The 23489-nt window shown below is 35.9% G+C and overlaps 1 protein-coding gene across 1 annotated transcript; it reads left to right on the forward strand.

Annotated features, from left to right (window-relative positions):
* The first annotated feature begins 18142 nt into the window (after positions 1 to 18142).
* On the forward strand, positions 18143 to 20843 carry LOC120335426 (beta-2-glycoprotein 1-like). The gene is made up of 6 exons (XM_078110243.1): positions 18143 to 18226; positions 18687 to 18884; positions 19320 to 19676; positions 19893 to 20066; positions 20494 to 20625; positions 20707 to 20843. Exons 1-6 carry the CDS (start codon positions 18166 to 18168, stop codon positions 20718 to 20720), a joined length of 936 nt encoding a protein of 311 aa, XP_077966369.1. The 5' UTR covers positions 18143 to 18165; the 3' UTR covers positions 20721 to 20843.
* Positions 20844 to 23489: the final 2646 nt, after the last annotated feature.

Below are 23489 nucleotides of genomic sequence, written 5' to 3' on the forward strand. Positions count from 1 at the left end.
TTCGAAATATGGAGCGCTTTCTATATTCACGAAACTTCGGCTTGCAGGTTGTCGGAATCCAAAGATTGCGTATGGGTATTGCGAACCTGATATGGTTGATTACATACCAGAGAGTTTTATCCCATATGGAACAGTTGTAAAATGTCACTGTGAACCCGGTTATGATTAGACTGAAGAATCAAATTCATACGAGTGTATTCCTTACGGATGGGAACCACGCACATTTGGAAAATGCGTCAAAAGTGAGTGTATTTACACATTTTATATTTATTTGTCACATTCCTACATCTGGTTTTCCGTTTGAAAACGATTGTATAATCATTTATTAATTATAATTTTCCTTTATCGTTTGCCATCTAGGTACAAATACAACGGGTAGATATAATATTAATTATATTAAAATTTTTTGGTCGCTGACCGTATTGTGTACAAGGCATACTGATTGTTTTATAATTGTTTCATATTTTGCTTAACAACAACCAAATGCTATACACCACCACAACATTCAAAGTGTTCCGTTTAAGCTGTTCAGAATTCCAATAGTTGAATATCTAAATTTCAACCTCAATACTAAAACACCTACTTACACAATTCATAATACCTATCTCCATCGCTTATTGCAAGTTTTTTAAAACTCGAACGAAACTGCTAACTAATTTTTTTTGCAGTAACATGTCCTTACAGGGAACCACCAAAAAACGGTGACGTGACTCCATCCCAAAAACGATACTTCGTGAATCAAGTGATCGAATTCAGCTGCCGACCCGGGTATAGTCTCAGTGGTAACTCAAAAGACAAGTGCAATCAACTGGAAGATGGGCGGTCAACAAACCTGTATATTGGCTAAAACATTGCTAATTAGAAAAGTTGGCGCCATACGTCACCTGTGGTCCTGAAGCTGAATACCACGATCAAGGAACAGTAATACAATTAAAGTGTGAGAAAAGACAATACCACCTTGTCGGAGAGGAAAAATCTAAATGTTCAAGAGGCGGAAGTTGGGATACAGAATTTCCAATTTGCGGTAAGAAATGCAAAATTTCGAAGTAACATAATATAGATGTAATAATACCTACTGGATTGATTTATGGGTTCTTCCAAAGTATTAAAGGTCGTGGATAGATGTAATACACAAATTTTATTATTGTTTTTAATTACCATACCACATTTTAACCACAAACTTCTATTATATGTGAATTGTGTCTTTATTTGATCATATCTATCTATATATAGATATATATCCTAGTTCGGAAGTGCTATACACCTGAGATCGAAAATGGTGGAGTTGGAGATGAAAAAGATTTCTACCTAGCAAAAGAATATACTGAATATTTCTGCAATGATGGCTATGTTCTGGATGAAGAGGATGAAGGTCAATGCTTAGGCAATGGGGAATGGAGCCACGTCCCAACTTGCAAAGGTATATTCATTAAGTAAATATCAGCGGTTGGTTTGCTATTGCGTGCTCTCGAAATGGCCAATGATAAGACTCTCGTTGCACATCGTTTTAGGTTTCACGTTTCATCAAGGGTCGGCAACTTTTTCTCACTGTAATCCGGTTTAAAAACTACACAAAACTTCAGCAATACAATTCATTATTATTATGTAGTTATTCAGCCGCAGCAAAACGTTAAAAAATTGAAATTATGCAACTCAGTTACACCCACACTGTGTCCTTCACGTCCAGACTGTTCTGCGAAATTTAAATATTGCATAAGCGAGAAGCTTTTCTTTTTCGCGGTTGTTGGCCCTCAATCCCCAGCATCAGGTTCATAATGCTAAAATATCTACGAACAAATCCCGCAACCAAAAGTTTGTGCTTATAACATCATATTATTGTAGTTTAGAAATAATTCGTAACGATTCCTGCAAAAGATGTTGTAGAAAAAAAGACGACTACTTCGAATACACATGTCAATGACACTATAGGTGTGAGAAAGAGTACAATTGTTGCTCTGACTATCGCAAACAATGTGTCGCTAACAAACGTAAGTTTTATCACTCAAATTGCTTAAATTACAAACTTCTCGTGGGAATGGTAACGATAATGGAGTTTTTCAATTTTTCAGATAATCTTCATTAACTGCAACAGAAGCCAATAAAGATGAGCACTCATCCGACGACACGCTGGAATCTTGGAACTAACGTTACGATAAATTGTCGAATATTAACTATATTATATGTAATATTAATAAAACTTCAGCAATATTCAGTTTTATATCAAAATTAAGATCAGATTACCGATATGTTTTGTGCAAAGGCCTATACCTTAAAAGGGCATTGGTTCTCAAAGTGGGGTCCGCTGTCGCCTAGAGGTACGCGAAGCGATTTTGGGAGGACCGCGAACTAACCAACACAGAAGCACTGCTGTGATGGCTTTCATAAGAAAGAGTGCTGAAAAAAGTTTTAGTATTTTTTGTAAAAAATAAACAGTTTTCTACAAGTAGTAAAACATGATTTACACAAAATACTTTTCCAAAACTTGTTTTTTGGCGATTGCCTCTGACACCCTACTCGATATTAAAAATAAATAAAATAAAATCCGAAATAGAATGGTAATAATACATGATACGAGAGTTGTAATGACGCTCAAAATATAACCTCAAAATAGATGAACTGGTGGAAGCCAAGCAATTGTACTCATCCTATTAAACTTAACAAACGACATGCATTAAATCAATGCTTGATATGCCGTGTTCATATTCTGAATGCTTCAGTGCAGTGGTTCCCAAACTATGAGTCGCGACCCCGGATGGGGTCGCGTGAAGATTATAGAATAGGCTACGTTGTTGACCCGCTGGTACGCGAATTGGATTTATTGCCAAGTCTGCGAGAAATTACGTTTTTTTTTTATCAGTGTCGTCCAGCGTTTCTCGCACTGTGTGTCGCAAGAGCTTCTCAGGTGAGCCGCGGAGCTTTTCGAAATTTTAGAAAATAAGCTTTTCGTATTACACATAGGCATGCATGCAACGGGAAAGCTTGTGAGACTTGAGTATCTGGTATTAGACATGTAAAATAAATACATTTGCCTTATCTTTGTAGTAAGAGGGATTTTCTACCATGACTGAAATTGAAAGCAAAAAAGGGAGCGACGAAACCTCGTTTCAATTGCTTCTCAAAACAAACACACACACATCGCATTAACATTTGCAGAATATTTTGTTTAATATAACTTTATTTTGTTACAAGTGTGCCGCAAAATATTTTTTATTTGCTAATTGCGCCGTGAGTAAAAAAAGTTCGAGAACTACCGGCGTAGCCGCTTGGTTGTGGAATATACAAAGCAAAGTTGCTTTATTTAGCGGAGTATTGGCACATAAGGTTTAGAAAGCACTTTGTTAATTTGCGCACGTGTCCAGCGTGTTTTGTCCACATCGACCCCACAAGAAAGTGAACATTTTCGCATTGCAATATTACGTATTTAGGTGTATCATAGATAATTTCAACGCGTTCCGAATATTCGAACACAAAATCACAACAAGTTCCAGCATAATAAAAGACAACTGAAAGATGTGATTCCGTACATGTTTTTTCTATTTTACTCTCATGCTCTGTTATACTTTCAAATCAATAATAGAGCAATCTGTAATATGTTAACATTGTACTGGAAATAATAAAGATATACTGAATAAGATTTAAAATTTATGTATGGAGAAGCATCTTACTATTTCCGAAGTATATACATCATGAGCTTCCTTGCAATCTACCACGTTTTATCAAGGTCGTCTATGTTTTGTCAAAGAACCGTTATGATTCTGATTTAGGAGATTTTACATTGTGGTTTTCATACGATGTCATGTGTTATCAAATCTTCCGAAGTTCCTGCTTTTTCCGGCGCATTGCCGGACTCGTTCGTATATGTTTGGGCCAATGTTCGCCGAAAACGTCCATTCCCATAGTTCCCATCAACGTTCCCATTGAGGTAATTAAAATGATGCACAGTACTGATTTCTGAAGTTGCTCAACGTTTCTAGTTGTGGAGTCGCGAGTATCTGTGGGCTTTGATTTTATGAAAATTGGGGTCGCGAAAAAAAAGTTTGGAAACCAGTGCTTTAGTGGACCGCGATTCCTCAGAAAAATCGCAGGGATCCGTTAAAAAAATTTTTCAAAAAGTTTGAGAACCACTGGTCTAGAGTATAATCGAAAACTCGATTGGCTGGTGAAGTATTAAATTATCCTAGATCAAATAAATTCCCTTTTTTTTTATCCTCGCATGGATGATGGCTCCTGTGATTGGCTCGCTCGCGTTACCAATTACATTTGCAATGATAAGATAAAGAATAGATATTTGAAAAGAACAACTACATTGAATGAGACAGATAGAAATGAAAAGAAATCAAAACCAAAACAAAATCATGAAAATTACATTTCACGGGATGCAACCGCTAGCCAACGAAGACATCGACAAACTTGTACTCGAAATCTCTTATCTAACAAAAGTGAAAATTCAACCAAGTGACATTCCTTGTTGATGTTTTCTGACAAGAGGGCCTTTTTTTCCTCAGATAAAGATGCGACCGTGCGTTTTTACCTCCCTCGTTTACGAGTTCAACGCACGGGTCGTTCGTCTCTCCTCAGTATGGGTTCTCATCTTTCTCTCTTTTATCCCTATGTGCAACTGGTCTACCACGCCGCAAGTCTCTGCACCTTCAGTCGGATACACGCGATAAAAATATTATAAAAATGCATTTTTTTTTAATGTAGTTGTAAAATGGACGTGTTCAAATTTTAGCTGCTCCTTATGAGTTTTGGCGTTTCCTGCCTTGATATTGTTACGTTACTGAAAATTTAGCATATATAGGCTATTGGTAGATACTATGCCACAGTCAAATACGTATCTCTCCTCTCATGTTCGGTCTTCATCAGCAAATTTCGTGTGTTAATAATTTCCTAAAAAATCCGATTGGCATAAATTATTGTGCGTTCTGACTTCATGTTTTATATTATCAATAATTAGATTTCTCCCGTGATGCAACGACGGTAATATTGGTAATGACGGAATTGAAGAAGAAGATTGAATGTTCAACCATAAAGATTACAGTCATGTGCCAAATGCTGGCAAAATAATGGTGTATTACAAGGCCAGGTACAATCAGCCACTAATATCTAACGATATGTTAAAGAACCTCTCCATCGACTTAATTTGCGGTCGGGGTTATTCAAGATATACAAGCACACAATCTTATCCATTTTGGTTGCTTCGTTTGAGGAAAGGATTGAAGCACATATGATACACCGAATTAAAAGTTTATGGCTTTCAATAAAATTTTTCACTAAAAAAATCTCAAAATCAGTCTGCATGTTCCTTGATTATTAATTAAAACATTCAAAACCCTATGGGGGTATGGTGTACTTTTGTGGACCGACTGTGGCCCGCTGGGCTGTAATATTGAAGGGTTATGATGAAAAATGTGTCTGTGATACAATAAAAGTGGGAAATCACTAATATATGGGACCCATTTATAAATGGTATGTATAGGGATTGACCAAGGGCGGCCAATGTCCAATGTTAAACAATTTCATGGATGCCATATTGGGGAAACGCGAAATAATGGAGTATTATGGAAAATTTTCGTCGTGTTGTTCGAATCGAATAAGTCAGCTGGTATAAGAGCTGGTAGAATAAAGCCGAAAGGTGGATTTTAAAGCTTTAAGCTATCTAAATATATAACTCAATTTAGACCCAAAAAATAATCTAATGCGTTAAATTTGGTCAGATATACTTTATAGTTTTACGCCGATTTGACGCTGTATAATGCCGACGCAATAATCCTGCAATGTCATTTGTTTTTTTAGCACAGTTCGAACTGAGCAGTCGGGCATTATGAAGCTTGACAGACCAAAAATGTTAAACTGAAAAAAAAACGGCCTTTGAAGGGAACTTGAGTCGGCCGGTAACTTCGTCGAATAAATACAACTTTCCATCTGTAACATCATAGGGAAGGCCATTGTCAAATAGTCAATTATGACGAATAGAATGGCCAACTTACTTCGGAAGCAACTCGGAACCGGTATACTTGTCTTCAAAGACAATTTAATGTTCTATAAATTTAATCTTGAAAACATGATAGAATATCATCATGTTCGGCTAAGATTCTCCTTCAAAACACGAGCTTCAAATCTTTCTACCTAAAATATTCGTGAAAATAATAGGTATGTTTCAATATTTATGTGCGAACTCCTCAAAAGGCGCCGTGTTAGATGGCCGAGAACAATAGGCACAAGATGACGTCCATTGACTGAGCGTTGCCTCGCTTGTGTATACGCTTTTCATAAAAAAAATCTACGGAACTGTTCTTACTTGTTACAATGAACTGTTGTTTGAGAAAAATTTCCCACAAATATTCGATAAAATTCAAAACATTCTTGTAATTGAGAACCCTAACTTTGCCTGGAAAAATTTGCGTAGTCAAATGTTTTGTCCTTTCGCAACTTTTGAATTTTTGTAGTGTATTGCTAGTGGACGACTTGCCACACACAAAATCTTAAAATCTGTCAATCATATAATTTCCAATTATAACTTACGGATTATAGGAATCCCCCATGGAAGAAGATTGAATTAGGTTATTTAGGTCAGGGCTTCCCAAACTAGGGGCCGCGGCCCCGCAAAGGGCCGCGAAACGAATTTCAGGGGCCGCAAAGAAAGCACTAATTTTACACAAGTACTTCATATAAAAAATGAGACAGTGTCTTTAATTATTTTTTTCGAAAAAAAAAAATTAAAAGTAGAGAATTACGAGATTTTGAATATACAAAATATAAAACTGTTTATAAAAATAACTGTTATTTTTATCTAAAATACCTTCTAAACATAGATTATTACCCATTTAACACGAGTAGGAAAAATTTCTTGTTATCGACTAGGTAAAAAAAAAAATTCCTATCATATGGAGAGGGCCCATATTAAAATATTTTTTAAAATTCAGGCTAGGTCTTATTTTCAGGGAAATCCGGTAGAACCACCGCGCTTGCATAACAATGCCGGCTTTAATCGTCAAGCCTTCGGTTTAATTTGAAAGCAGCCTTTTTTTCGTGTAGGTGCGTCGTGATAATTTGGCCCCACACGAACCGCTGCCTTGCGCTAAATTTGATCATTAAGAGTGAGTAACAACGCCGGAGAGGGATCATGCAGTCGGTGGCCAGACATCGTAATTCATTTTCATTTGGACCTGCATTAACAAACATTAGGCCACGACTGGACTTGATATGCCGCGAAAAGAATTCGTACCCATCACACCGAATAATCGAGTAACCTTAATCTGAGTAAATGTGTGTTTGTTTTTGTTATTGAATGAGCCTACCAAAAGCTCCGAATAAACTATGTAAATTAGAATCAAAAATGCATATATCGAACGGTTTAGCATTATTAACTTGAACAGGGGCCGCGAAAAATGTTAATATATTGAAAAGGGCCGCGAGCTCAAAAGTTTGGGAAGCCCTGAATTAGGTGATACATTGATATCCTTGCTAAAAAGGGATTTGAATTGAAACTCCTATTTTATGAAAAGTACTCAAATGTTTTAAAAAACTGGTACTATTGTAAAGAAACTTTGTTTGATTATAAAATATTAAATTATCATAACCCTCCACTATGGTACAATGAAAAAATTGTTTATGGAAGAAAGTCATTTTTTATACAATCATGGTATAATAAAGGTCTTTTACTGTTTAAACATTTAATTGATGACAATGATTTGTTTACTTATTTTAAATTGTGTGAAAAATATGGCATTAAAATATATCGTCAGTTGAACCAAAAACAGTTTATGCCACCAATAAAAGTAGAAGAAATGTGGAATATTGATTTAAATGTACATTACAATATTATTAGGAGTAAATGCTATACTATTGTTCATTTTTGCACCATTGAGACAGAACTCCGGTCCTTTCACATTAAACTATTCCACAGGGCAATTGCCCTAAATATTGTTTTATATGGTTTTAATTTAGTGCCTTCAAATTTATATGATTTTTGCAATGTATCTGTTGAGAACATCAATCATCTTTTTTTTAATGTAATTATTCACCAATATTCTGGGAACAGTTGAACCAATGGATGTTCACAAAAAGTGGTAGTAATTTCTCCTTCACCAAATTGAAATGTTTATTAGGCTATTGTAGATTTTTCTTTTAACCAGATTTGTATTGTGACCTGCTTGTCGGGCGATTCTATTTATATGAATGTTAAATTGGTAAAAGAAAGTCATTGTTCAAATATTTTTCAAAATTAATTGACACTATCCGAGAGAACGAAAGAGAATTAGCATTGAAAAATGGAAAAAAATGTCAAACATAACAAAAAATGGAGAATTTTTGTAGTATAATCAGTGTAATAATGCAATATTATATGTGTTTATCATGATGAGCTATTGTTATTGATAAGAAATTTTATTGCAATTTTGTTTTATTTTATAAAAACCTCAATAAAAAAAATATATACGCTTTGGGATTGACAACAAGAAGACAAAACAAGAACTGTCTGAAAAGTTGAACTTCGTGTATTCTGCTGAATTTGATTTATTGTTTCATTCGATAATATAACCTCAGATTCTACAAATTTTTGAAGGTGAATTTTTCTCAACTTTTTTCAGAAAAGAAAAATTATTGAATATTTCTAATTTTTTACATTTTCGTGGTAGTTTGCACACTCACCAAAATTTTGAAAAACAAAAATAGTATGTATCACTTTCTCCTATCTGAATATGCAAGATGGGATGTTTTTATTGATGTATCTAATTTCGTTGGCAATTTTACAATTACTAAACGCGCGTAAAAAGTTTCATGATATATGTTTCTTTAATATAGTAATTACAATATTTAGCTAAATTGGGTATAGTTCATCTATACCCCAATTTTCACAAAATTTATCCTTCATATGATTCATTGTTATACAATTCATCAACATTTGTTGTCCAATATCAAAGTATATCTTATTACGCTCAATATTTATGAGTATACATATCAAATATGGGAAAAGTATGGGAGAAGTTGGTCACGCGGGACAAGTTTGACACGCGGATTAAGTTGGATAAGAGGGGTAAGTGGGACGTGGAACCATTTTTCTTTCTATAAAGCAGGCACCAACAATGCAAATATTATTAGTTTTCAACATATTCTCCATGAATTGGAATTGACTTCTTACCATTGATGCAATGTATCGAGAGCTTCTGTTTTATTTCATTGCGTGTGTTCGTTTGTGTTTTCTATCTTTGAGGAATCATTGTATTGCCTATTGCATTTTCACCTATATGTGAAATGTGTTATTACAAACATCATCATAGAGCAGAAGCTCAGTTTCGTTTTTAGGAAAATCATTTTCCACAGTATGTGTTTTCTGAGCAGATATCTTCGTTTATCAACTTGACTTACCAAACCTAGTTTCAGACGCTATAGTACTAGTAGATTTATTACTATTTCACTAGGCTACAAGATGTATATAAATATGCTACCAAGTCCAAGAAAATAGGTCGTATTTTACCCGTCAAGTAGCCACAGAATGTGAAAAAAGATCATTGAAATATAGCGGTGTCCATGTCTGGGGCATTATACCACCCAAAATCAAAAATTGTTCAGCGTATACTTTCAATAAAAATATGAAAAAGTTCTTGTTGTCCAAGTACCTTAATTCGTATAATTCTGCTTAATATACTGTAATTGCCTTTTTATGCTGCTAAAAGTTATTGTGTTATAAGTGACGAACTGCATATTTCTTACATATCTAATTGTGGATCATGCATCAATATTCAAGTTCTCTTTCAAGTATGTATAAATACCTATTACTGTTGGTAGCCTTTTCATTAATTAATAATCTTTTTATATTGTTAGCATTCATTGTGTAATAAGTGATGAATTGCTTTATCTATTACATATTTAATTTTGGATCCTACATTAATATTCCATTTCTGTTTTAAATATGTATAAATCTTTATGAATGTTGGTGGCCACTAGCCACTATACAGTGATTGTCACTGTATTTTCCATGCTTCCATTTTGTAAACTAATTTTATAACCTTTTTATATTGTTTAAATTCATTGTGTAATAAGTGATGAAACTGCATTATCAAATACATATTTAATTGTGATTCACACATTAATATTCTCTTTCTATTTCAAGTATGTATGAATCTTTATGAATGTTGGTAGCCACTATACAGTATTCAGTGATTGTCACTGTAATTTCAATGCTTCCATTTCGTAAACTAATTTATTACCCTTTTTATATTGTTAGAATTCATTGTGTAATAAGTGAATTGCATATTTAATTGTGTGCCATACATTAATATTCCAGTTCTTCCTCAAGTATGTATGAATACTAATGAATGATGATGGCCTTTATGTAAGTTACATTGAAGTAAGATGGCCTGGCGCGGGAAAGATGGTTTTCGATGGAATGACATTTTTTTACTATGGCACCAATAACCAACGGGTACGAGAAAGGTGTAGGAATGTTTCTGGATCCAAAAACGGATAAGTATCTTGCTGGCTTTTGGTGCATCTCTGAACGACATATGCTGATTCGACTCCGTGACAAACCATTTGATACAGTGGCGATCCAGTGCTATGCTTCAACAGCCGAGTGCAACGATGAAGAGATCGACGGTCTTTATGATCAGTTAGACTTGGCGATGAAACAATGTGAAGCGACTTCAACGCAAAGGTTGGATATACCAAAGACGGCGAAGCAGTTAGTCGATTCGGACTAGGTGTGCGAAATGAGCGGTGGATCGTCTGGTTGAGTGGTGCAGGACGAACAATATGATTGTCACGAACACGTTATTTCAACATCATCCCAGGAACACTTACACCTGGAAGAGTCCGGGGGACGGTTGCAGTAATTAGATAGATTTCATCTTGGTTAAAAAGCGATTTAAAAATGCGATTCAAAGAGTTCGATCCTATCCGAGTGCGGATTGCAATTCAGATCATGTTCTGCTATCTAGCAGAATACGACTGAAGCTGAAGAAGATCGATCGCAAGAAATTAATCGCACAAAGACAAATCAGACTGCTAAAAGCCGATAATGACACAAGAAATGGTTTCTCTCAGTGTGTGAAGGAGCGCAGTATGCGAAGAATAAAGATACGGCGAGATGCGACTGGACCTTCCTAAAGACAGCAATAGAAAAGGCCTCAGAAGAGTGGTTGCCGCGCACACGCTGTAATGTAAAGAAAAAGTGGATTACACAAGAAATACTTGATAGGATGGAAATAAGGAGGTTGTTAAAAACGATCCAAATAAATACCACGAGTTTCCCACAAATATTGCAGCATAGTGCTATGCTTCAACAGCCGAGTGCAACGATGAAGAGATCGACGGTCTTTATGATCAGTTAGACTTGGCGATGAAACAATGCGAAGCAAATGGTTTCTCTCAGTGTGTGAAGGAGCGCAGTATGCGAAGAATAAATATACGGCGAGATGCGAATGGACCTTTCTAAAGACAGCAATAGAAAAGGCCTCAGAAGAGTGGTTGCCGCACACACGCTGCAATGTAAAGAAAAAGTGGTTGACACAAGAAATACTTGATAGGATGGATATAAGGAGGTTGTTAAAAAACGATCCAAATAAATACCACGAGTTAGACCGGCACCGAACGACGTGTAAACACGCAAAAGAGCAGTACCTGACGGAATGCTGTGTTGAAATTGAGGAACTGGAGAAAAAGGATGTCCAAGTCATGCGCGAGAAAGTGCGAGAGGGAACGCATAGAAAGGTAAAGAATCAGATTATATGTATCGGAGATGCAGATGGCTCAATACTGATGGAAGACGAGTGTTTTTTATGAGCCGATGGACTGAATACATCAAAGATCTCTATGGGGACGATGGAAGAGAGGGGAAGCCAAAAATAAAGAAAACTAGAATATCGGTTGGAAACCGGAGACTTATTGATCGCAGGTTAGGGATCCCCCAAAGCAGTGGTCTTACTTCATAGTGACACCGTGTGTCCCATCACTAATTGATTAATAACTCGCTAATTATAAGACATAATTCATCCAAAATCAATAGGCTTCTGATCCGAGCTATGATGAATGCACATGCAAAATTTGGAGCAGATTCAACCTTGCTTCCGTGAGATATCGCGTGCATCTAACACACAGACATACAGACAAATACCTATCAACATACTTACCGATCTTAAGATCGATAAGTAACAATGAAAGGTCGCGAAGTCAACCCGGCGGAAATCAAAAAGAAAAATGAAACGCGGAAAGGCAGGTGAAAAAGACATCATCTTATTTGGGCATATCGATGTTTTGGGTCTATTTGTTGTTGCAAAACTGACAGAAATAGCGAACCAAGATTTCACGGTCGAGGTTCCGGAAGAAATGTTGGAATCTGTTTTCGTAACACTTTCAAAGAAGGCAGGTGCAATTGATTGCGAAGACCATCGAACGATCAGTCTCGTGAGCCATGTCACAAAAATCATCTTTCGCGTAATACTAAATCGAATAAATGATACGATCAGACAGAATTTATCGAAGGAGCAGTTCGGATACAGGCCAGGAAAAGGTACTAGGAATGTCGTATTCTGTTTGAGGTCGCTAGTAGAGAAATGCTTCCAAAAACAAAAAGCCCTGTACATTTGTTTCATCGATTATGTGAAGGCATTTGATTGCGTCAAACACGGGGAGTTGATAAGAATGTTGGAGTACTGGAGATTAAAGGGAAAGACCTTCAATTGATTGCAAATTTGTACTAGGATCAGGAAGCGGCAGTGAAACTACATGGCACAATCGGTGAATCGGTGGAAATTCAGAAGGGTGTCCGCCAAGGGTGTGTGCTATCACCTGATCTGTTCAATCTGTATAGTGAAACTGATCTGTCGAAATTGACGACAAAGCCAGGTGTACAGATTGGTGATAGGAACTACAATAACCTCATTTATGCAGATGACACTGCCATGATTGCTGATTTGGAGGAAATACGGCAAGAAGTACTGGTTATAGCAGCCAAAGAAAGTCTGAAACTGGGGCTGTCAATTAACTGTCAGAAAACATTTTCAATTATCTGCAGTAAGAACACTCAGATATCTCGTTGTCATCTATCAGTGAATGGAACTGCGATACGCCAGAAGGAAAGCTTCACCTACTTGGGAAGCATGATTACATCAGATGGTCGATAAAAATCAGATATCAAATGCAGAATAGCAGTCGCGAAGAAAACGTTTATGAATATGAAAAGTGTTATGTGTGCACGAAATCTGAGTTGGCACAAAGGAAAGGCAGATAAGGTGTTACGTCTGGTCAGTTCTGACATACGATTGTGAGTCTTGGACCATCAACAAGCCGATGCGAGAACGTTTAGAGGCAGCTGAGATGTGGTTCTATCGACGAACGCTTCGAATTTCTTCGACAGAGAAAGAAACAAGGTAGGAAAGCCAGAGGTAGGCCAAGATTAAGATTGCTAGACTGGATGTGCAGGCCAATAGGTGTCAACAATACCATCGGACTCAGAGAGACCATGATTTCATCTACGGCATGAACATGCCACGATACTAGAAGAAGATGAAGTACGGTAACTCCAAGGAAGACTAGACCTAGCATAATATGTCACAAACAACGATATTTTCTTGCTTGTATGAAAGGTTTATGATTCATTTAATGACGATTCTTGATTATTCAGCAGACTTATACTACTATACAGGCTACCACATATTTGATTCAGAAAATAATAGCTGTTTCTGTAATGCACGTTTGTGTGAAAAGGGGAAAATAAAAAATTTCACTGATGTAAGATGGTCTAAATTCATAGAGTCGACAAGAACCTGGGAAACAATGATAAGTTATGCCGGAGTTGAAAGAAAGTAGCATTGGAAGCGCTTGAGAGGTGAGAATTCAAGTTTTATACCGACTGTTGATGTTTTAAAAACATTTTATTGCGGCCTGCATAGTGATTGAGATTTTTCCAGGAAAAACTAAAATAGTATGATGTCAACTATGAGTTTTATCGTGTTATTTAACATCAAGAGTCCAGTACAACAGACTGTAAAACAATATGCTGTCTGAAGATCAGCAAACAAACCAACGCAAAATAAGGCCGAACATCGAGTCTCTCACCGCTACAAAACGGTGCCAAATATCCAACACAAGTAAACGAATATGTTTCATGTCTCGCTTGGTGTAAGATTCAAGGGTAATTTCAACAAATATATTCAGATTTACTTTGTTAATTTTTTTATTACAATTTTGTATATACTTTGTTAGTTTGTGGCCCGTGTCGTCAAAAAATTTCAAAAAGTGGCCCGCGACATATTCTGAGTTGGAGTATAGGCTATACTTTACGTAGCCTACAATAATGCAAAATGATTAATACTTATTTCGAGAGTGTTTTAGAGAATTGGTGCTCATAAACTTTACATGTTGAAACCATTTTTTTATTAAAATATTCAGCAACGTGCCGCTTACAATTACTGATAGCAACCTTTAGCCTAGTACAGGGGTGGGCAACTAGCCCACCAACGAGCCCATTTATTTGGCACGCCAGCGAGGCTTCGGAAACGAGATCATTCTCCATCAGATAGGAAATTTCAAAACATTGGACTATCTGATGACACTAGATGTTCATTTATCCATAATCGTTTGTAAACAATCCGTTATTCTTTTAAAATCTCTTGTCGTCCTTTCGTGACATGTGACAAACAAATATATGATGACGTAACAAATGGGTGAGCTCTCGAAATTGTTTGTCGAGAAGGGCGCGGCATTCATTTAGGTACAATATTACGTAATATAGTTCGTCTGGGCCATCTTTTTTCTTGAAGTTGTGTAGTTCATTTTGGATAGAGTTGCACTTGCTAACGTACCATTATCAATTGATTTCGAAAGAAATACACTTAAGCGATTAGGGAAGGGAATACAATAGAGAAGTGCTGACAACGACCTATTGTGTGATGGGATGCCATTACCAAGAATTCTTCGTGTCTTGAAAACTTGCGACTGCATTACTCTCAATGTATTTTCATCTGCATATGCTTGTGAATTTATGTTCTCAGTTGTGAACTTTAGGTCGAGAGGGGTAGCCCAAAATATGAAGCCGGTAGTTCGTGTCATTCTTTGAAAGTTACAAAGTGTAAACCCAACGTAAAATCTCTATCAACTGTAATGCAGAAGTCTCACGTATATAGAATAAGACAAGTAATAAAATCTATTTGTTGGACTGATATTTTCCTGAATAGTGAATCTGTCTGTACACGTTTAAAAGGTTTATTAATGTGTATTTTTTCTTTGAAGTAGCAACACGAATAAAAATAAGAACACGAATAAGAATAATATAATATATTAGGAATAAGAAGCGAATAAGAATAATAAGAACACGAATAAAAATAAATAAAGAACACAGACAATGACGACGAAAAGATCGGGAAAATGAAAAAAACCTAGAGAAAGGTTTATAGCAAACGCCGTGAGCAGCGTTTATTCCCATTCACCCACACGCATACTAGTGGAAGAACACAGCACTCAAATCTTACTGAAACGAAAAAATTCCATTTAAGAATAAATAAAAAAAAACAGCATACATGAACAGAAGAAAATGAAATTCAAGGCCGAAGCTTATTTGTAAATGATTTTGGTACAAAGAGTACAAAAACAATCATATATAAGTTATGTAAGGATGTCTGTGCCAAAATGCAAATCCCAATATTAGCATCTAAATTGAGATTAGCTGTGTTTTTTTTTAGTAAACAAACGAAGCTAACAAGCAAACAACAAACCTAAAAGCTTGAAAAGTTGTTTTGGGCGTTGCTACTTGTTTGAAACAAAATCGGATCTTCATCCGACGATTCTGGCCGATTAAGAAAATTGGTTGACGCCCATTGGCCTGAACTAAGAGTTTTGTACTGGTTTGAATCCCGTGGGGGACAATTATATCACAAAATTTTGATTCGATAATAAGCTCATGGAAATGATGTAAGTCTATAGGGTTTTTATTGTTGTTACCGTATGTATGAAAAAAAAATCGATTTTCTGATTACCTACTAGATCCATTGCTTTGATTTTCATTGGTAAAGATTGTATTTACAATTGAGGATATAACACTTTATTATTTCAAAACTCTCTGTGGGCACTATGTGATTCGATTCCACTTCGAAATTTGGTGTGGTGACCTCATCAAAATGAATAAAAATTATTTGTGGCGGTTCTGTGAGCCTACAATTTTTCAAATATACCAATTCTTCATACAATGAGTGTAGAAAAAAGGTGACCGAGATAAACTGGGAGAAAACCAGTGGTGGAATTCAAATTTTCTGTCAGCCGGTTCCTTCACAAAAGTCATATTTTTTAGGCGGTTGTGTTACTAACAGAACATTGACAGTAACCAGTAATGATATCCGGTTCGCTGATCTCATAAAATTCCGTGAGACGGTTCTATAGAACCACTGCGAACCGGTTGAATCCCACCACTGGAGAAAACGGAAACCACAGTATCTGGTGTGTTTTCAAGTAATATCTGTCACGAAAGAATATAATTTTAAATGACATTACAAAACGAGAAAAGATGCCGAAAATACCACGATATTATCGGAAAGCATGCTATATATAGTTTCCTTGAAAAACTGATTAAAACGGTAAACTCTCATTCTTAAATAAATGAGTAAACTCGCGATGTTTTGATCATTTTTTGGATTTTTTAGGACTGCGGACCGCAAGACATCTTCAAAAGTTTTTGCGGCCATTCAACCTCGCAACTTTGGGCCTTCCTGATTTAATTTAATCCCATTTCATCTACTGTACCTTAATCGGCCGAACGTCAAATGTACTCAAATAAAATTTAACGCCAATAGGCACATGCAAAATCATTTTAATAATATGGCTTTCGTTTTAAAACTTTGATAAACTTCAATAATATATATAAACAATTCGATGTCTTTGGTTTCATTATAATAATGAGTAATGTATAATGATGAGTAAGTTTTTAATAACGTAAGACTTCGTTTCAAGAATTTCGCAATCTAAAATCAAATTTTATTCTCAGTATATAATTATTAATACCTATTTTATTAATTTATATTGGCTTTCGCAGGATTACGAATTGTTGTTCCCACAACCGGGAATCTTTGGTCAAAATCACATTTTTATTATTAGCGGTTTCGATTTCTGTGTAATCTTGTATTACCACACAGAACAAATTCCGGCGAATCAGCAAACAATCGATCGTTCCAGCAAAGACATTACTCCACGGCGTTACAAAAAATAAGCTATGTGGACATTGCTACATCTGGTTTTTATTTTTCGGTTTAATATCTGCTATTGCTAAACTTAAAAAATAATATTGATCACTTCAATGTAACACAAAAATACTATAACTACAAATCGCGATTGAATTTACTTTTGCATTTACCTATCAATTTTGTAAGCGCATTCTAGATTGTATTCTAATTCAGATTGCTTATTATTTTATTCAAGTTCCTTAAAAATTAATATTCAATATCATTTAAAAATTAAAAAATATTTGAAGAGAAGAATACTAAGGATATCGGTTTTGTCATTACATTCCAATATTTATTTAGTTCAAAGTTTCCCAACCAGGAAGGAATTACTCCCCAGCAAGTATTTTGATGTTCTTGGAAGGAAATACAAACTGTATTTAGCGTAGTTTCACAATTATTGTTTAGTTATTTAGCATTATGGTAATACGTTTTATTGATAACTTATTGCCAAAAGTGTAGCACTAGTTACGGACCTTGAAAGATGAACAAAAAAATAGAAACAGAGTTCTTTATGTATATTGGAGAATAGGGGGGAATAAAGAATTCCTAAATAGACAAAGGAAGAATTCATCGAAAATGATTGAGAATCACTTATTTAATTGCATACAAAACGAAAGATATAGTAAGATGTTTAGGTTGCTTTTACTGGTAAGCAGACACAATGAAATGATGACTCAATGATTTTTTTTAGTTTAAACAGGCAGGCAGCATTTGGCTGCAAAATATGGAAACAAAAAGTTGTGAACAGACATCACGTCACCTTGAAGCATGACACATCAGCGAAAGAAAAAGGTGAAAATTGCTGATATCATTTTTGACTTCAGGCCATGTCAGATACTTTTTCGAAGAAAAAAAATGGTGGCAGAAAAACGTTAAATACCGTGGATTTACAACTGACGACACATTTCCTTACATCTTCTTCTTATCTCCACACGGTTTGAAAGAATACAAGAAAATGAGTAAATTATCCATCGCCGTGTTTCTGGCAATTATCGGCGTATCCCTTGCTGCCGGTGGTAAGTACACGGCATTTGCCGTTTTATTTTATCTGATTAATTTTCAAACAAATATTTAAAAGTCAGAATAACATGGGCCTACACACGAGAGAAGTGAAGTCCCTAAAATTAGAGACACAAGCTGCCAAGAAGGGGGCAGCTAAAAAGCGATAAGTAAATAATTAGAGATCAATTAAGCTCATTGATATCTCTACAAATATTATTGAAAAAAAATAGCAATTTATTAAGATGAGAAAATTTGCTCGAAGACAACTCACGTACAATAACTCAGAAGTAAAGGATACTAGTCTCTGATCAAAGTTACAGACATTCACAAACGTGCCAACCGCTACCGAAACTATAAAGAATTATGGCGGTGAATTAGTTAATATCGATTAGTTTTTCCGAATTTGGACTATTTCATTTTGATATTTATCTTGTGACCAAGCGCTTTTTATATTCACGAAACTTCGGCTTGCAGGTTGCTGGATTCCAAAGATCACGTATGGGTCATGCGAACCTGATGATATGGTTGATTACATGCCAAGGAGTTTCATCCCATATGGAACAGTTGTGAAATGTCACTGTAAAATCGGTTATAAATGGACTGAAGAATCGAATTCATACGAGTGTACTTATTCCGGATGGAAACTAGAAACATTTGGAAAATGCGTCAAAAGTGAGTGTATTTACACATCATAAGTATTATTTGTCACATTCCTACCTCTGGTTTCTCTATTAAAAGCAATGATATAATCATTTTTATATATTTCCTTTATCGTTTGCAACCTAATTACAAATACAACGGGTAGATATAATATTAATTATATTGAATTTTTTCGGCCGATGGCCGTATTGTGTACAAGTCATACTGATTGGAGTGTTGTTTTATAATTGTTTTGAATTTTGCTTATTAATAGCAACCAAATGCCATCCACCACCACAACCTTCAAAAGGTTTCGACTCACCTGTTCCGAATTCCAAATGTTGAATATCTGAATATTTTAACCTCAATGCTAAAACACCTAATTACACAATTCATAATAACTATTTCCGTCGCTTATTGCAAGTTTTAAAAACTCGAACAAAACTGCTAACTAATTTTTTTTTGCAGTAACATGTCCTTACAGGAAACCACCGAAAAACGGTGACGTGACTCCATCCCAAAAACGATACTTCGTAAATCAAGAGATCGAATTCAGCTGCCGACGCGGGTATAGTCTCAGTGGTAACTCAAAAGACGAGTGCAAATTAGATGGAGAATGGGCGATCAACAATCCTGTATATTGCCTAAAACAATGCCAAGTGGAAAAGTTGGCGCCATACGTCACCTATAGTCCTGAAGCTAAATATCACGATCAAGGAACAGTAATACAATTCGAGTGTGAGAAAAAACACTACCACCTCGTCGGAGAGGAAAAAGCTAAATGTTCAGAAGGCGGAAGTTGGGATACAAAATTTCCAATTTGCGGTAAGAAATGCAAAATTTTGAAGTAACATAATATAGATGTAATAATATCTACTGGATTGATTTATGGGGTTCTTCCAAAGTATTAAAGGTCGTAGATGGACGTAATACACAAATTTTATTATTGTTCTTAATAAAAAATTACCATACCACATTTTTACCACAAACTTCTATTATATGTGAATTGTGTCTGATCATGGGTATATATATATGTCCTAGTTCGAAAGTGCTATACACCTGAGATCGAAAATGGTGGAGTTGAAGATGAGAAAGATTTCTACTTGGCAAAAGAATATATTGAATATTTCTGCAATGATGGCTATGCTCTGGATGGAGAGGATGAAGGTCAATGCTTAGGCAATGGGGAATGGAGCCACGTCCCAACTTGCAAAGGTATATTCATTAAGTAAATATCAGCGGTTGGTTTGCTGTTGCGTGCTCTCGAAATGGCCAATGATAAGACTCTCGTTACACATCGATTTAGGTTTCACGTTTCATCAAGGGTGTGCAACTTTTTCCCACTGTAATCCGGTTTACAAACTACACAAAACTTCAGCAATACAATTTATTATTATTATGTAGTTATTCATCCGCAACAAAACGCCTAAAATTTGGAATTATGCAACTCAGTTACACCCACACTGTGTCTTTCACGTCCAGACTGTTCTGCTAATTTTAAATATCGTATAAGCGAGAAGCTTTTCTTTTTCGCGGTTGTTGGCCCTCAATCCCCAGCATCAGGTTCATAATGCTAAAATATCCACGAACAAATCCCGCAACCAAAAGTTTGTGCTTATAACATCATATTATTGTACTTTAGAAATAATTCGTGACGATTCCTGCAAAGGACGTTGTGGAAAAAAAGACGACTACTTCGAATACCCATGTCAATGTCACTATAGGTGTGAGAAAGAGTACAATTGCTGCTCTGACTATCGCAAACAATGTAAACGTAAGTTTTATCACTCAAATTGCTTAAAATACAAACTTCTCGTGGAAATGGTAACGATAATGGAATTTTCCAATTTTTCAGATATTCTTTATTAACTGCAACAGAAGCCAATAAAGATGGACACTCATCAGACGACACACTGGAATCTTGGAATTAACGTTACGATAAATTGTCGAATGTTCACTATATTATATGTTATATTAATAAAACTTCAGCAATATACAGTTTTATATCAAAATTAAGGTCAGAATACCGATATGTTTTGTGCAAAGACCTATACCTTAAAAGGGCATTGGTTCTCAAAGTGGGGTCCTCTGTCGCCTACAGCAGAGGTCACCAAACTTTTTTGACCGCGGGCCGGGTATGACTCAAATTGTGTTGAAACGGGCCGGATGAATATATTTGTCAATGCAATACAATAAATTTACAAATGTTGGGAATATCGCAGAATATAGATCGAGGACATCCTAGGAAAAAAATTAACAAGATTTCTGTATCTAGACAATTATCCTGAGTTTAGCTGTTATCAAAACGTTGCCGTCATGAATTAGAAATGTTACAAAATCCGCGGCGAAAAATGTACGCATCACGTCTGCTCGTAAATATATGCTACTACGGTCTGCTAAGTACCGTTACGCCGAGTTGAAATACCTCTCATAAAAACGACTACCTGCTGTAGCTTGGAATTCTATGAAATTTTGACATAATTTAGATAAAATAAACAACTATTATCTGGTATTTGATTTTTTTCATTAGCGCATAAATTTCCCAACATTCGACGCTTTTAAAAATTACGCTCCAGTTATACGTAGTGCAAATTAATGATATTGTCTATAGACACCAATAAAATGTATGTGGACGTGTGTATTTCTTTCCTAACTTGATACAATTTTTATGAAGTTCGTACAATCAGCACATCGTTAATTATTACCCACAATGAACCCCTGTCAAACTATCATGCACAACTCCAGCGTTTATTTGCGACGATCTTTCGGCGGTGTCAATGACCGTTGCCAGAATAAAATTCTGAAATAGTCTCAATATACCATAGATGCGACGCACATCGAAAGATTAGTGATTGATATGTGTTATTTTTCCATATTTAGTTCAGTTCTTATCAAAAAAGTAATACAATCATTATGGAAAAAATTGGCCTGTCGGGCGGTACTAAAATTACGATATCTCCGTTATTTCTTGACCGTTTATTATAAACTTGGTATTGTTTTCTATTTTTACTCAGATCTTCAGATCTTTCCACTGGAGCAGTTTTTATTTAAATCGGATGGACTTCAATTTTTTTGTAACATACCTACATGAATATTCGCATTAAAGCAGTACAAAAGTTAGTGTGGCGTTTGAAATTGGAGCAGTACGCGAGGGATAACAGTACTGCACAAAATGCACATTCGACGTTTATTTTAGCACAAAAAACAAACAGTTTCGTCGAAAGCACGCGCCACGAGTGTAGAAGTGTATCGCAGAAAACGTTACGTACTGGTAGCATTCAAAGTCGCAAAAACGAAGTTTTATTTACAACCACGACTGAAAATCTGTCAGGGTGACGAAAGTGTCTGAGCGGACGCGGAAAGGCCTATTATTACGTCACTTTTTTGCATCTTGCCGATTGGCCAATGTTACGAAAAAAACAAAGACGACGATGCTCGTGAAAATCTCCCTTGGAAAAAAATTTAGCCATTTTTGTGTGTTATTGCGGACCGGATAAAATGACGCCGCGGGCCGGATAAAATGACGTCGCGGCCGCGGGCCGTAGTTTGGTGACCCCTGGCCTAGAGGTACGCAAAGCGATTTTGGGAGGACCGCGAACTAACCGACCGACACAGAAGCACTGCTGTGATGGCTTTCATACGAAAGAGTGCTGAAAAACGTTTTAGTATTTTTTGTAAAAAATAAACAATTTTCTACAAGAAGTAAAACATTATTTACACAAAAAAGTCCTCCGATACTTGTTTTCTGGCGCTTGCCTCGACACTTGCCTTGACACTCTACTCGATATTAAAAATAAAATCCGAAATAGAATGGTAATAAGACATGATACAAGAGTTGTAATGACCCTCAAAATATAACCTCAAAATAGATGAACTGGTGGAAGCCAAGCAATTGCACTCATCCTATTAAAATTTACAAACGACATACAATAAATCAATGCTTGATATAACGTGTTCATATTCTGAATGCTTTAGTGCAGTGGTTCCCCCAAACTATGGGTCGCAACCCCGGATGGGGTTGCGTGAAGATTTTTCGGGGTCGCCTTTTTTGATCATGTTACATTCTAATACGTTGTTGACCCGCTGGTACGCGAATTGGATTTATTGCCAAGTCTGCGAGAAATTCCTCAGAAAAATCGCAGGGGTCCATTAAAATTTTTTTTTTAAAAAGTTTGAGAACCACTGGTCTAGAGTATAATCGAAAACTCGATTGGCTGGTGAAGTATTAAATTATCCTAGATCAAATAAATTCACTTTTTTTTTATCCTCGTATAGATGATGGCTCCTGTGATTGGCTCGCTCGCGTTACCAATTACATTTGCAATAATAAGATAAAGAATAGATATTTGAAAAGAACAACTACATTGAATGAGACAGATAGAAATGAAAAGAAAGCAAAACTAAAACATAATCATGAAAATTACATTTCTTCCGGATTCACGGCACGAGAGATTCTAAGTTAGAGCTCAAATCCGTTGTGCCTGGTATGTGAAAGAGTCGTGCAATAGTTCTATGATGAGTAGTGTCCAAGATTAACTGGCGTGGCTGACATATTTCGACATATAAACAAGCTGAACACGCGAATGCAAGGCTGAGATGAAAATCTTATTACAGGAACTGCGAATTGTATAAATTTTA

The sequence above is a fragment of the Styela clava genome, chromosome 2 (assembly GCF_964204865.1).
Source record: "Styela clava chromosome 2, kaStyClav1.hap1.2, whole genome shotgun sequence".
NCBI lineage: Eukaryota > Metazoa > Chordata > Ascidiacea > Stolidobranchia > Styelidae > Styela > Styela clava.

Excerpts from the sequence above, each read along its gene's own strand:
- LOC120335426 (XM_078110243.1), top strand. The coding sequence starts at position 18,166 with ATGAGTAAATTATCCATCGCCGTGTTTCTGGCAATTATCGGCGTATCC. Across the intron at positions 18,885-19,319 it reads ATTTGGAAAATGCGTCAAAA|TAACATGTCCTTACAGGAAA; the intron begins GTGAGTGTATTT and ends TTTTTTTTGCAG. Across the intron at positions 20,067-20,493 it reads CCACGTCCCAACTTGCAAAG|AAATAATTCGTGACGATTCC; the intron begins GTATATTCATTA and ends ATTGTACTTTAG.